The sequence below is a fragment of the Lathamus discolor genome, chromosome 4 (genome assembly GCF_037157495.1).
Source record: "Lathamus discolor isolate bLatDis1 chromosome 4, bLatDis1.hap1, whole genome shotgun sequence".
NCBI lineage: Eukaryota > Metazoa > Chordata > Aves > Psittaciformes > Psittacidae > Lathamus > Lathamus discolor.
In genome coordinates, this window is record NC_088887.1 from 73,041,158 (window position 1) to 73,056,543 (window position 15,386).

At 36.5% G+C, this 15,386-nt stretch overlaps 1 protein-coding gene across 4 annotated transcripts in view; it reads left to right on the forward strand.

The window, feature by feature from the left end:
* STK24 (serine/threonine kinase 24) overlaps nucleotides 1-15,386 on the forward strand; it is a 49,150-nt gene that overhangs the window by 4,210 nt on the left and 29,554 nt on the right. For 2 of the 4 annotated variants that reach the window (XM_065678025.1, XM_065678026.1), the window contains exon 2: nucleotides 7,455-7,685. In XM_065678025.1, coding sequence (XP_065534097.1) covers nucleotides 7,455-7,685 — 231 coding nt within the window. Of the gene's footprint in view, nucleotides 1-7,454; nucleotides 7,686-15,386 lie in introns of those variants that run through there. The other 2 variants (XM_065678027.1, XM_065678028.1) reach the window with 1 other exon arrangement.

The following is a 15,386-nucleotide window of genomic DNA, read 5'->3' on the forward strand; positions in this document are numbered from 1 at the left end:
CCTGGAGAAATGAGAAAACCCCACAAGTGGTTTACCTCTTTGGAGTTCGCTGTGTTCAGGTGAACAGTAAATGCTACAGTTTAACATGGATCTAAGTCTAAGAGTTGTAATTCTAGGTGCTTCCACAGTAAAAGTAATTTGAGGTGAATAAGAGTTTCAAATACACTTCTATGGCATAATGAACACCGGTACTTGGTACTGGTTAGAAATAATTATTGTCACCTTTTTTCCTGTTTCATCTTCTAAAGCAAGTAAGGAGAAGAACAACTGATAACACCAAACCCTCCGTTCCCCAAATGCCCTGAAGCCCTGAACTTTTTTGGTTTTTGGGTTTGTTTGGTTGTTTTTTTTTTTCTTCCAAAATAAATAATTATTTTCTGAGAAGCTTTATTTGTATTTTTAGGTGTGTCCGTATATCAGCTTCATAAAATTCCAAAGGTACTTTTAAAATTCCATCATCTTTAAGCTTTTTTGGTTCAGAGGAGCTTGACCATGAATATGGCAACTTCATTTTGACAAAGTTGCTAACTCACTCGTGCTGATGTGTTTGGGTTATGTTCCTAATTGAGTGTTGAGCCATGATCAATACAAGGTGATGATGGCATTCACAAGTTCATTGATGTGAAAAATCTATTTATTTGTTTTCCCAGCCTTGTTTTAAGCTTTAGTGTATTACCAGAAACCAAACTCCTGGATGTGCTCAGGATGTATAGTTCCCAAATCAGATCAATGTAGTTTGCTTTTTTTGAAGAGTTGTATTGCACAGGCAGTCCTTTTTAGTGAAACTGGCTTCATAAGCCAATAAATGCTTTGTTTGTTAGAAGTATCTGTGCGTGGAATTGTTCCTTCTTAGTGGACAAGAGCAGATCTGAAAGTAACAAACATTAAGGTTGCACAAGCACCAAACTCTTCCATGTGTTGATTCTACCTTTTTGTAGAATTAAGAACCTTCTGCAGTGTAACTCTATAGAAACTGAGGCATGAAACAGGGAAATTTTGGAAATACTTTTACTTCCCTATTGTCTTTGTAGTTGCACTCTTCAGCAGTTTCTTAAGAGACATACATTTGAATTTTCTTGTCAGATGATACAATGGGTGAAAGAAGAGACTCACCTCAAATTATTAGATTGCTGTACATCCTGAAACTCATTCTTTTACTTCTTTTGCTCAGTTAGTATTAATGCAACATAAATTTCTAATTGTCTCTATCAACATTATTGGTTCAGCCACTTGCCGGAATGGTGGGAATTTCCACAAAGAGCCACTACTTTCTGTTTTTTTTTTTTTTTTTATCAGCAGCTTAGATAATTAAGAATAATTTTTTACTATGTTGGAACATTTTAGCAAGTGGAAACAAATGAGAGACATTCTAAAATGTTTGGGTTTTTTTTGGGGGGGGGGGCCTCTCTTCTTCAATTGTCTTTCTCTTGGTGTCTAAAAACACTTTGGGTTTCACTGCTGGGCAATGTCTGCTGTTTGTTGTTTTCATTGTGTGCTCAAGGCATGGAGAGATTTTTCAGTTGCAGTCATTTACATTTTAAAAGTGTAATGTATGGACGAGGAGAAGTCACAGGTTATGAAAGTTTTTAGTGATGTTATATTAAAAAGAGCTTGAGAAACTTCAGAAATTCAGCATATTTAATTGGAATTTATTCTTTCTAACACAGGGGAAGTTCAGGTTAGATATAAATAAGAAGCTCTTTACTGTGAGGGCGATGAGGCACTGGAACAGTCTGCCTAAGGAAACTGTGAATGCTCCATCCCTGACAGTGTTCAAGGCCAGGCTGGACAGAGCCTTGGGCAACACGGTCTGGTGTGAGGTGTCCCTGCCTGTGGCAGGGGATTGGAACTAAGGGTGATCTTAAGGTCCTTTCCAACTCTAACTGTTCTATGATTCTGTAATTTCCTTATGGTAGTGTCTAATTACTGGAGATGGAAAATGAGAAATATGGAATGTGTATATTTGAATAATAAAAAAGCAATCATGTGGGGTTTTTTCTCATGTACAGATTCTCAGTGAAAGAGCTGGATCTTAGTTTTACACCTAGTTAATGCAGATAAACACTTTCGTTCTAGCTCTTGTACCTTTCATTGTATGCTTTGCTGACTAGTCTTCTAAAAAGAAAAAAGTCAATTGTTGCTATTCACGATAATTATAGGTGTCTATCCTAGTTCAGCTGATTTTACTTTATTATCAATAGATAAAATTAAGAGATAGCTCCCTTTGTTTCAAATTTTAAGGCTTCTTAAAATTTTCTTTTGTCGTTTTATTTTTGTTTAGATAAGTCCAAGGCTATAAATTAAAATACTTCTAATATTTAGCTGCTCTTTGAAAATACAAGTAGGGCTTCCTACAATGCAATAAAGTTGAGTGACTTATGTTCTGCTTACTGCATCCATTTTATTTTAGTTTCCCCCAATTGCAGGAAATGATCTTGTGTATTGTATCAGTTATTCAGATATGGTGTATATATGTTGCTGAAAGCAAAACCTTGTACACTTTTCAGAAAGGCGAGATGCTGGGTAGCAAAATCTAAAGCTTCTTGTTCATAGAAGATGATTTTCCTGATGTGAAACCATCTCATATGTATGTTTTGTGGAGATGTTTTTTCTTTTTAATTGTGGTTGGTTTTTTTTTTTGTTTGTTTGTTTGGGTTTTTTTTTTCTGTACAAATTTATGCTTTCTCTCCTTTGCTGCCTCTTGCGCAACTAGCTCTGTGGGGGAAAAACCGAAAATAAAAGCCGCTTTATACTGGTCTGTGGTGAGGTGAATAGGCTTTGGATGATCTGCTTCAAAAGAACAGACATAGAGGAATAAGTGCAAGTAAAATCAGTTGCCCAAATAAGCTTGAGAACTTGAATGTGGATATGACTTGTAATTCTTGTACGTTAAAGAGAAAAATAGGGACATAACCCTTTCCTACAATATCTGGATGAATAACCCTTCATAAAAAAGAGATTAGAAACAAGAACTGGAATGAAATGCAGAAAAAGACTCAGTTAAAGCTGTATGTTAGGTCAGAATGGTTGTAGATAAAGTTTAATCTAACTAGTTTGAATTTCAGTAACGCTTTCTGTTGAGCTATACAAGCAGTTAGTATAGATGAGATGAGTAGTATTCTCATCTACAGTTAGGTAAGAATTAGAGATTCATAAAAATAAATACATTGTAAGACCTGTGTAGCTCTTGCTATGAGGAGAGTACTAGAGAGGTGATACCAGATTGTTCTTGACAGTTGGTGACTGAGAAGTGACCTTAGCATAAAAAAGGGCAATGCATGCTGATAAAATGTGCTGATGGTACAAAATTTGAAGGCATCTGTTATGCTTTAGAGGCTGTTACTGAAGAACTACACAACCTTGAGGATTTGAATTACTCAAAAAAATAGCATGAAGTGCAAGGTGTCATAAGCATGAATTATTTCGAAGAACATTTGCGGGAGGCTGGGGGCTCCTAGCTCCTTTCATTAGTTGGAAATGCAGAGGCTTAGGAAGAGGTGAGTGGGTTTAGTTGGTCACAGCTGAGTTTGAGCCGTGAGGCTAAATTGAATAAATAGAATCTGAGAATGTATTGGACTATCTTTATTCTTGGACGTGGGTGACAGTGATGTTAGATACTGAGAAGAGATAATTTTAAGTGCAATATGTTTTTTCTGGCTGATTAAGGTCAAAAGTAATGAATCCAACATGGAACAAGTACAGAGAAATTACCCTAGCTCCAGCTTATGGTGAAAATGCGTGGCTAGATGATCTGGAGACTGAGACAGGATGGTTGTGATTGGTGTTCAGAAATGTGAAAAACTATTCAAAATAAAACCCAAGCTAATTCAAGTGGTTATGGAAGCGGAAAGTTCTGTAATCATTACATTTAAGTGTTCGAGAATTTGTTTTTGATTTGCCACAATGTGTTCTGTGACACACTTTGAAAGAAATGTTTGAATGGTAGAGATCTAGCTCCCTATCAAACCAGGTGATTAGCTTTATCCTTTTGCAGCAGATACTGTTCTATTCTGTAGTTTCTAGCAATGTTTGGTGTGCCTGGTTACATGAAGGCTCTTTTATTGGTTCCCTTTATTTTAATATTAGTAGGAAAAAGCTGTAGGCCAAGTGTAAAAGCTTGTGAAGAGCAGAGCCAGCAAAATTGTAGTAGCACAATCTCTGGAAGACATTTTATCTATTCAGTCATATAGAGAGGATATTTATAAAGCTGTTTGTTTATTTTGGCTCTGTTGGAAGTATTTACAAAAAGAAACGAAAATAAATTTGGAGAGAATCCTTTCCAGATGTGATCTTGGAAAAATGAATGGGAATTGGCCACTCATGTATATTCAAATTCAAGCAGTTCATTATGTATCTGAAGGCCTAATCTCTCTATTTTTGAAATAGAGCAGGTTGTTAAAAAGAGACCAACTGGCAGTTGTCATTAAACAAAGGTTGCCAGTAGTTTAAGGTTCTCACTTCAAATATATGGCCTCCTGAGAAGAAAATGCAGACTTTCTTACAGAGAAAGAGAGCTTTTTTTTTTTTGTTAAATAACTGCTGCCTCCTGTTGCTTGGAACAAAATTCAGGAATGTCTGCTTTTAAATTTTAGAACTTTGGAAAATAATTTACAAGAGTTCTGATTTAGGAACTAAAAGGGGTGTTTGGGTTTTTTTTTATATAAGAGGTGATTTCAGAAGGAACTTGGAGTAGGAACTATTGGTAATAATTTTAATTATATTAATTCTAGCTATTACTGAATAATTAACATTTCAAAATGGCTGCAAAATTTTGATTGTAAAAAAAAAAATCAAAGAGGAACAATTCTCACCTGCTTTTCAGGACTTCCAGGAACCATTCTCTTCCTGCTTTTCTGGAATTATTAGCACGATATGGCTGGTACAGTGTTCTTTTGCGTTGTTTTGTAAAACTGCAAAAGCCTAACATCAGAATCCCAGGAGCCTGACGCTGTAAAAATGAAGCTGTGAGAGTTCTGAAAGTCTAAGAAAACTGTGGTGCCATGATGTAATTGACTTGAATATACAATTGTGATAGAGGTTTGAGGGGAAAAGGAACAATAGGGGGTGAATACATACAGCCAACAGATCTCAAAGAGCTGCTGGCAAATAGCCGCTGTTTTTCTCCATATGAACAAGTGAAGTACACTGTGACTTTGTCTTTGGAGGTGAAACACAGAATTCTTTTAGGCCGCTAAGACTGGGATTAGTTTGTGATTTACTCAAATGCTTTTGTAATGATGTAATGCTTAGATTCCTGTGGCTAGTGAATGGAACTAAAAGGCTTGTGTGGATGGATTAGGCATGCACAGCTCTTCAGCATGTTATCTCAAACTGTTAACAGAGTAGGTATGAAAACATAGACTGATAATTGTCTTCCACAAGGAAAAATACCTGATGCAAGTGTTAAGGTTATTTTTATTCATGAAGACTGTTTTTAAATATTGACCAAAGAGCATTCTGTGGGACAGGAAGAGAATCACTACAGCATGATTTGGTTCCTGGTTTTGTTCTCTCTTATAAATGTTGTCCTTAGAAGCATTGGTAAGGGCTACTCTGTGGCTAAAGGGTAACTACACTTGCTGGAAAACATGAAGTGCCCTGGTCTGGTTTCCAAGTGGGAGATATATTGGCATATTATGTATGCAATATTTAATAGTGTGTAATAGTATATAATTCTCATTACATTGAAATTAAAAGCTTCTTTTGGTGGAAAAGAGCTTGGATTTCTTGCTGTGTTCCTTTTAGTGGTGAAAGAGTGATGAAACCTGATGTCCTTGTGTTTGTTTCCTGAAACTGACTTTGGATAGATAAATGAATGTAAATTGGAGAACTTCTTGGGACTGGTGAAGTCTTGCATTATACTTAGAAGAGTATTTTTTTTTTTTTTTTTTTTTTTTTTTTTTTTTGGACTGATCATGCCAGTGATCAGTTCCTGGGATGATCTGAAAACTGTATGTCTGATAGCTTTCTTTAAAGTATTAGGAACAGTAGTGTACTCAAAATTTGCCCCATATGATGGTAGAATCCAAACTGCTTCACAAACACACTGCCCAGAGAATTGGGTAGGTTTCTCTCAAAACTTCTAATTCAGCTGTGAAATTCAAATGCCACTGGACAAACTAAAATATCTTGTAAACTATCTTCCTTTAGGGGCAGCATGGGTTAATTACGTAGCCTTTGAGATGTGAGAGCAGAATTAGAAGTATAGGTGGGAGGTATAAGCTAAATTGAATTGTTAAAGAGAAAATGTTGGTGCAATGCTTGCCAGTGGTAACTTAGAAATTTTCATTCCCTTTCTTTATGCTTCTACAAGGTTCGGCTAAATATAAACTGTGTGGTTTTATGCTTATTTAAGCATGAGCCTTGCATGAGCCTTTTTCTGTTTCAACAATGTATTTTCACTTAGCATGAACCTTATCCTTTTAAGAACAATGACAAGTCTTTTGAAGGGTTTGTTTTATTTCTTAAGGGCATGATTTGAAGTAGTCTTATCCTATTTTTCTTCATTTCATGCCTATTCCCTCAACCTATGACTATTCCAGTTTCTGATTTATATATGTTTTTTGTTAGGTATAATTGCTCCTTGGTGTTAGATTAAGAAGGTACACAGTGGAGCTTACCTTACATGCAGTGAAAGTGACAAGTCTAAGAGCAGCAATATCTAACTGAGAACTTGACAGTGAAGAATAAACAAATACGGCAAAGTGATCCACCTAGGTCCTAGTTGCATTTTTAGGTGAGCCCTCACAATTTTCAGTGACTGTTCAAATCCAGTGACAAGACAGCTGGAAACAGGATGTTTTTAGGAGTGAAGGAGTTTACCCAACTGAGAGAAGAATAAAACTAGAAATCCTGCTTGAGAAAACCTTGGGATCAGGAATAAGGAAGAAGCATGGCAGTTCGTGCATGTAGTGTCTTAGTAGGAGAAAATTGAAGATGTTTGCTTGCCACATCTATCGGAAGGAAATGGTAGTCTGCACACTGACGAGTGGGAGCAAGATCCTTAAGAGGCTGAGATGTGAAAAAGTCAAAGAGAGTAGGACCTGTGAGTTCTGGGGAACAGCTAATTTCAAGGGAAGAGGGTAGACAAAAAGTTTTATTGGTAGTGGTATTTGATATATTTTGGCTTTAATAGAAACCGAATCTTTCTTAAGTATCTTTCATTCTTCATGCCTGGGCATGGTTTATTGGCAAAGAGAAAGAATTGAGGTAACAGCACTTTCTGATGCCAGATAAAACCCTGTCAGGGGGGTGGTGTGACACTTGTACTATATATACGGGAATATAAGGGTGGATATAAGGGATGTAGGAAGAAGACATTAGTTGTGGAGATAGAAAAAGAATAGGTGAATAAATAGGAATATGCAGAATTTGAAGTATTTGTTGCCTTTAAAAATATCGCATTTTGTTTTAATATTACAAATACTGAGTAACTTTTCTTTTGCTTTTAACAGACTCTGAAGGCAGATCCAGAAGAATTGTTTACAAAACTGGAGAAAATTGGTAAGGGTTCTTTTGGTGAAGTTTTTAAAGGAATTGACAATCGGACTCAGAAAGTGGTTGCTATAAAAATTATTGACCTGGAAGAGGCAGAAGATGAAATAGAAGACATCCAACAAGAAATCACAGTGCTGAGTCAGTGTGACAGTCCATATGTAACTAAATATTATGGATCCTATTTAAAGGTAAGATGCCTACAGATGATGGTGGTTTGATTTTATAACTAATTCTTTCCCAAGTTATCCAGTCATGACTGTTTTCATTGGCAAGGTTTCAGTCAGACCTCATTTGAAGGAAAGTGTATTTTTGTCCTTTCAATTTTACAGAAAGAATGAGTTACTGTATTTTGTGAAGTATGTGACAGAACTGAATAGAAGCAAACAAACAAAAAAAAAGGCATGTGTCCTTTGCTGTTTCTGTACAAAAAGAAATTAAATAACATCAGTTTGTTAAGCTCTAGAGTAATCTGTTTAGATTCTCTTAATATTAGGAGAATGTTACTCTAACTATTGTTTAAATTCAGAAAATATAACCTAAGTCTGCATTTGAACTGTCAAAATCATTGAAAAACAATGTAGTATCAGCTGTTTTGTGAATCTTGGAAGTTTTTCATCAAGGCTTGATCAGTAGCAAAGCTTAGGTTGCATTTCGAAGGAGAATGAACCGAGCCTTGGTCTGAGTGATGTAAAAATTAAAATCTAGAAGTTAATTTATTTGCACATTTGCAAGCAGCACATTAACTGTAAGTGAAGCTAATAGGAGTTTCTATTAACTGCCTTCTGAATCTGTTTCCCTTCCCTCCCTCTGCTGTATTATTTAATTTCAGGGCTCAGTTTTAAGTGTGCTAGATAGGTGTGTATTGTGGTTTTTTGTTTGTTTTTAATTGGATGGATATAGTGATTTATTACATCTAAGGGATATTGAAAATATCTGGAAGCTTTTGTTACTACTTTATTTCTTTGGTCAGACTGTCGCCATCTGGATAGCTCTTTCTGCTATGACAGTGAGATGGCAATCTAGATAAGAGATTATTCTCATGGTAGGGTTTGAAGTTACAAGTAGGCTGAAAATATTTTAACTTTCAATCTGCTTTTGCAGAAGCATTCTGTTCATCAGCAAATCCATGAAGGCTTTGAAAGGGTCCCTATTTTATCTCTGGATTTCTGAGATTGCCAGTTAGTTTCCAAGTTAAAAAGGAACTTTTTTTTTCTGAATCCAGGAGATGTATGAGTGAAGGGATGTATAGTTTTTCCTTTCTTCGTTGTGCTCTGAACTATTTTGTCTCTGAAGGCTTTGTGAATGGTTTCAGACCTGACAACTGTTATCAGTACTGGACTTAGAAGTTTGTAGCCTAGATCTCAGAAGCATCAGGAGGCACATAATTGAGCACAGTAAATTGGATAGATTTTTCATCATGGCTTTTATTACTACCTTTGAAATTTCTCAGTCTAGGTTGGTAGTTAAATATGGCAAAAAAGCAAAACTGGTATTTCTCTCCTGAACTGTGTCTCTGCTTCAAATCTGTTCCTTTTAGAGCGGAAACAGTAAGAACTTGTAGGATAGGTGAAATAGAATACAAGAAAAATAGTTTAACAGGAAGGCCACTTGTTTTTAAAATGTATAATAGCAATATAATCTTAGAATCATAGAATAGGGTTTGTACTTAAACAGGGGAAGTTCAGGTTAGATATAAGGAAGAAGTTCTTTATTGTGAGGGTGGTAAGGCACTGCAACAGGTTGTGAAAAGAAGTGGTAAGTGCGCCAGTCCTGGCAGTATTCAAGGCCGGGCTGGACAGAGCCTTGGGCAACATGGTCTAGTGTGGGGCATCCTGCCCATGGTAGGGGGGTTGGAACTAGATGATCTTAAGGTCCTTTCCAGAACCGTTCTATGATTCTAGGATAATATCATTGAAAAAGAGAATCTAGCATCCAAATTTGAACTGAGTGAATGTGAACAAGTTGTGAAGGTAGTATGGCAACTGTTGCTTTTCCTAATTGAAGGGGAGTGGTAACTGTAGGGCTTGGTAGCCTGTATGGGTTTGGCTGGATGGAAGTGATAGTGATATTTGTGGTTATTGCTGTGAGGAGGACCCTCTGAAAATACTTGACTTTCGCATCCCTTCAGTCAAGTGTCTGTGAATTTTCTGAGATATTGCCGTAAGAGTAGCTGTGCAGGACTCAAACTTCTGGAGAAAAGTACAGCTCCTTTTATAGCTAGTAGAATGTACAGCTACTCATGTTTACTTATTGCTTCAGTTCTTTGTGGATGTATGTTGTTTTGCAAGACACTTTGTACTACAGAACTTTTGCTCTTCAAAACAAAATACTGATTTCTTTATGCTGTTAAAAATTAATATGTGATGGCTATTAGGTCATGCTGAAGTGACAGAATCTTTGCCAAGGAAACATTTTGCAGGTCTCTAAGCTTTCTAAAGAGTTAGGTCTTGTTATTGGATAGTAGTAATGTGTCATTCTATATATATATATATATATATATATGTATGTGTATATATATGTGTATATATATATTATATATGTGTGTATATGTGTGTGTATATATATATATATATACACACACACATACACACGCACTTAAAAAGGGCAGTATTAATGTTTAATTGGTTAATATTCTTGGCTAGGAATCTAGGTTTATTTGCTGCAGATCTTCATTGTATTTGCAAGCCAGGACTGCCATAAGGGCCTGAGGGCTTCTAAGTACCTGACTGCCTTTTAACTCTTTCTGACAGTGTGATAATCCATCACCAAGAATGTTCAACAGATTAATTTTCCACATCCTGAAAGATTAGGAGACATTGTTTCTTCCATAATTGGACAATTTAGCACTAATTACAAGAATGATATTAATATTTCCTCACAGAATGAACTTCTTTGAAGTAAGCAAGGGGGAAAATGGTAGGATCTTAGGTTATATTGCCAGCCACTGCAGTGATGATTATTCTGTAAAGCCTGTGCAGTATGATGTGTGCTGTCCACGTGTCTGGTGGATCTTAGATAGAAAAACCTTTCTGTTTATAGAGAACTCTTATATTGATTTTCTTTACATTATTTTTGGTGGACAAATAGCAATTCCAGTAACAATTTCAATTGCTGTATTTTTTTTTCTTTCTGGCTCTGGATCAGTCTTTTTTCCCCTAGGTTTACTGCATATCCTTTTATGAGCTGAAGAGGTGTCTTTTACTATGTAGTAACTTTTTTCTACGTATTCCCATGTCAGTTGTGAAGTAGGAGTATCTTTTATGAGAACATTTTGGTATTTATTTTTTTTTATAACAAATTTCAAGGTGCTGGAAAAGAAAAATATATCATTTGGGATACTGCAGACCTGATGATTAATACTTCATGTCCCTTTTGAGAACACGTTTCATGTAGTTGCTGAATAGTTGCTCTGATATCCTTTAAAATAATTGTCAGATTTTAAGGGGCATTCTATATTTTCAGCAAACGTGGTTAATAGGCATTGCCAAGAAGACATTTGTATCTTTAAAGATCTTTTAGGTAGCCAGAATGTTTTGTGGTTGATTTCCCCCCCCCCCCCCTTTTTTTTTTTTTTCAACACCTGAATCATCTGTCTCTGGTAAATCCTTGTATTGTTCTTCATTCTGTTATTTCATACCTGCTTCAATTAAGCTATGGGATTATACATGCCAGTGTGATAAGGGACATGTCGCTGGAAATGTTAGAATGCTTATATAATACTGCTGTACTTGCCTGAGGCCTCTCATTGTCTTCAGGTGATGATCATGAGAACACTTGTCAAGCTGTTGGTGTCTACTGCATGATACTCGTTGAAGTACAACTTGAAATGAGCATTATCATTTAATGGGTTAATGCAGTAACTTTATCCTAGAAATTTGCATTTAAAAAAGAAATACTCTCAAAAGTAGCTAAAAATTAGGGGGCTATACCCAAAAACCTCGTAAGTTTTTTTACGCTAAAATTTTGAGTATATCCTGACTTAATTACTTCATAATTATTTTTTTTTTCAACTTGCAGAGACTAAGCCATATCTATTACTGCTTTAACACAGTGTTTCTTGAATAAAAACCAGGTTATTGCTCACATAAATCAAGCCTTCTGTTCCCTTTGGACTTTGTTCTTTACAACTTTTGTTGGAGATGTGTTGGCAATTGCTGTGGTCAGAGCGAATTCAAATAAAGTAATAAGCAATAGTGAAGTGGGTACCAGTTTAGGAAGTTGAGGTTGTCATCCTGAATATAAATCATTTTGCAAAACATGTTTTTGTCAGAAACCCAAATACCTATATAAGACAGAAATGCAGATTCTCCTTTCTAAAGCCACATTTTAAAACATGACATGTTCCCATTCTATTGGGCCAAAGGACTTTTGTATACTGTAGGAGATAGTAAGTAACCAGAATGTTGCTCTTAAAGCATATTGCAGTAACGTGGTTTATATGGGTGCATATCTAGAGGAATTGCTCTTCCTTATCTGTGGTGGTGTGTTAAAAACCTGTATCAGTGTTCCTTAATGAAGTAAGCTTAACAAAATAGGTAGTGACTGTTATCTCTCTGCTCTGGGAATCATCTTATCTCTACTGTCTTCCAAATGAAAGGTTTATCTGCTCCATCTATTATCTGATTAAATGCTTCATGGATAGACGAATTAGAACTCTTTTCAGATCCTTACAAAATTCATTAACGAAACTTCTCTGGGTCTGTTTACTGCTTTAGGTTTTTAGGTAACAGCATCCACTACCTCTTCTATAATGGAATAGGGATTCTTTGTGATTCTTCTTAGATTTATTTTAATTTTTTTTTCATTATAAAATTGTCTGAAGTCTTTTTCTGTCTCTTCTGAGTTTTGCCATACTGTAACTCTTTAAAAATATTGCTATGCTACCTATTCCAACAGGCTTTCTGTCTAGGAGCCTGTCAGCTCTTCTTTTTTTTTTTTTTTTTTTTTTCTGCTTTACCAGTTTTTCAAGAGCCTCATTAGATTTGGTTCTGAAGTTGTTACTCTTGTCCTTTTTAGGTCAAGCTGTTTGGTATCTGTTTTGTTTTAAGGATTCAGGTGCCTCTCTGATAACTTCTTTTTTTTTTTTTCTAGTTTCATTGATAAGTTTAATTACTGTTATATTATAACTTCATAACATTTTCATTTCTTTGATCTTTTATTACTATTTAGAAATAGATGAGGAAATTAATTTGTCTTTCAGTGGTTGAAGAATAAATTTCTTGGCTTTTTTTATGTCTATGTATGTCATGACATACGTGTGAAGAATAAAGGATCTTGGCTTTTTTGCATATATGTACATGTATGTCACTCAAAGCTGAGGTATATGGACAGAAGGTGAGATTAATGTATTTTTTTTTAATGTATGCATACACTAAAATCTTAAAATTCCCCTAGACTTCTATACATATGAATATAATGGTAGAGCAAATGTTCACTAAGTAGTTTCAACATCCAATATAAGTAGGTACAAGTGATGCTTTATTGAACTGGTATTGAGCTAGTCTTGTAGTATGTGTTTAAAAAAATATTACTAAGCACATGTTTCTTCATCCTTCAGGTGTATTTTTCTAGCACGCTTTGTAGCTTTTGGGATACCCTGTTTTGATCTATTTAAACTTCTTGTCTGATTCTCATTGGGTCATCTGGTTTATTTTCCCCAGTTTTTAACCAGACAACTTCCCATGCTGTAAAAGTATTTTGAGAGTTCTTAAACAAAAAATCAAAAAACGAAAAAGAAGCCACAATAGAAACAAAGCAAACCCATCCTCCCTCGCCCTAAAAAACCCCACCCAAACAACAAAAAGAAAACCAACAATAAAAACCAACCCCAGCAAACTTAAGTACTGATGGCAGTCAGTTCATAAAGAATAGCTGCTATAATTTTCATTTGAGTCTTTACACCCGTATGGGGTTTTGTTTAATGCCTTGGATATAACATACATACCCCACTGTAAGACAAGCTGCTATATAGACTGCAGAACCTCCAGAGAATAGCTTCTGGTTACATTTTATGAACGACACAACATAAGCTAATGAAAAAAAAAAAACATGCCACTTCTATGAAGCTTGTTTAGCTGAGCCTGTAGAACAAAGAGTTCAGGCAAATGAAGTCCAGAAATAAAGATCTGGTTTTGAAAAGCAGTGATTCTGGAAGTAATCTGTAGTTTATTTTGGTTAATGAAACTTCCGTGTACATGGCATCAGTGAGACTGTTCTTGGAATAATACAGCCAGTTCACAGTGTGGCTGAAAAGGTATTTAGTAAAGAGCTTCAGAAACAGTTTGAGGTTTGGAAAGCCTGTATTCCAGAGAAATGCTGAAGTTTTGGCTTGATTTTGTTTATCTAAGGGAAGGTGTGGAAGTGACTCTGTGCATCTATGAAAGCTTTCCCATGTTTAAGCGTTGACTCCTATTTTGGCCTAACAGATTAGAAAGCACAAGATGTAATTGCTGAGTGGTCAAGCTAGGTGAATTTCATCTGGCAATCACATACACTTTTTTTTTAAAGGGAAGATAGCTTAAATATTGGAAAAGTATATATGAGGTGTATTTTATGTCACTTGCAGTTACTTTTCTTAAAATCAGTACTTGGTGAATTTAAAGAAGCCTAAGCTTGTGTGCTTTAGGACTCAAGGACTTTAATGTGGATATGTTGAATGGTCTTGCCACAGCAATCTAGGTGATATAACTTTGAATGTGGGTGTTTATATGTTACTTCAGTAAGTTTTAAATCTATGTTCTTTTCCTGTACAGGTTTAACTGGCTTCCTTTAACATTTATGAGCATCTCTGAACTGGTGTGACCTCAAATATATGCTGTGGGTCAGCCAGAAGCTGATGGACTTGGTGCATTCTGTCGTCATTTGGTAGGCAGCCTGTGCAGGTTACGTCAAGCTTGTCAGGATGGGAGAGCAGAGCAGAGATTTTCCTGCTTAACATTAACTGCAACAGCATGGATTCTTAGCACAGGGAGAAGTGAAATTTGTCAGCAGTTTCTTGATGTCAGATCATCTGTGGTGTGTGCCCAGCTCCACAGCAGCAGCTAGTGCCCTTTCACACTTGATTTTCACAAGCCACGGTCACTGAATTTTGAATGGGGGTTGGCTACACTTAACTGAAAAATAACTGTAGCTATCTCTCATTTTGCCTACTACAGTTGTTGTCATGATTGCATTTTGTAAGGGGCTGAGATGATGGAGTGCCTTCTCTGTTCAGCTGGAATTCAGCTGGAATTTACTTACTCTGTAGGACATCCTGCATCTGAATCAGGAAGGGGACTTGGACATGGAACTGCTGGAACAAGTCCAGAGGAGGGCCACGAGGATGATCAGGGGACTGGAGCACCTCCCATATGAAGATAGGTTGAGGAAGTTGGGGCTGTTCAGCCTGGAGAAGAGAAGGCTGCGTGGAGACCTCATAGCAGCCTTCCAGTACCTGAAGGGGGCCTATAGGGATGCTGGGGAGGGACTCTTCATCAGGGACTGTAGTGACAGGACAAGGGGTAACGGGTTCAAACTTAAACAGGGGAAGTTTAGATTGGATATAAGGAGGAAATTCTTTCCTGTTAGGGTGGTGAGACACTGGAATCGGTTGCCCAGGGAGGTTGTGAGTGCTCCATCCCTGGCGGTGTTCAAGGCCAGGTTGGATGAAGCCTTGGGTGACATGGTTTAGTGTGAGGTGTCCCTGCCTATGGCAGGGGGGTTGGAACTAGATGATCTTGAGGTCCTTTCCAACCCTAACTATTCTATGATTCTGTGATTCTCTCTTACTGTGATGGTATTGGGAACAAAATGGGGCACAGCTTCCTGTGAAGCAGTCTCTGTTAGGGTCTGCTTACTTTTCTTCTGAAGCCCCTGGCAACCTTATATGTTTTCATCAGGCAGGACTATAC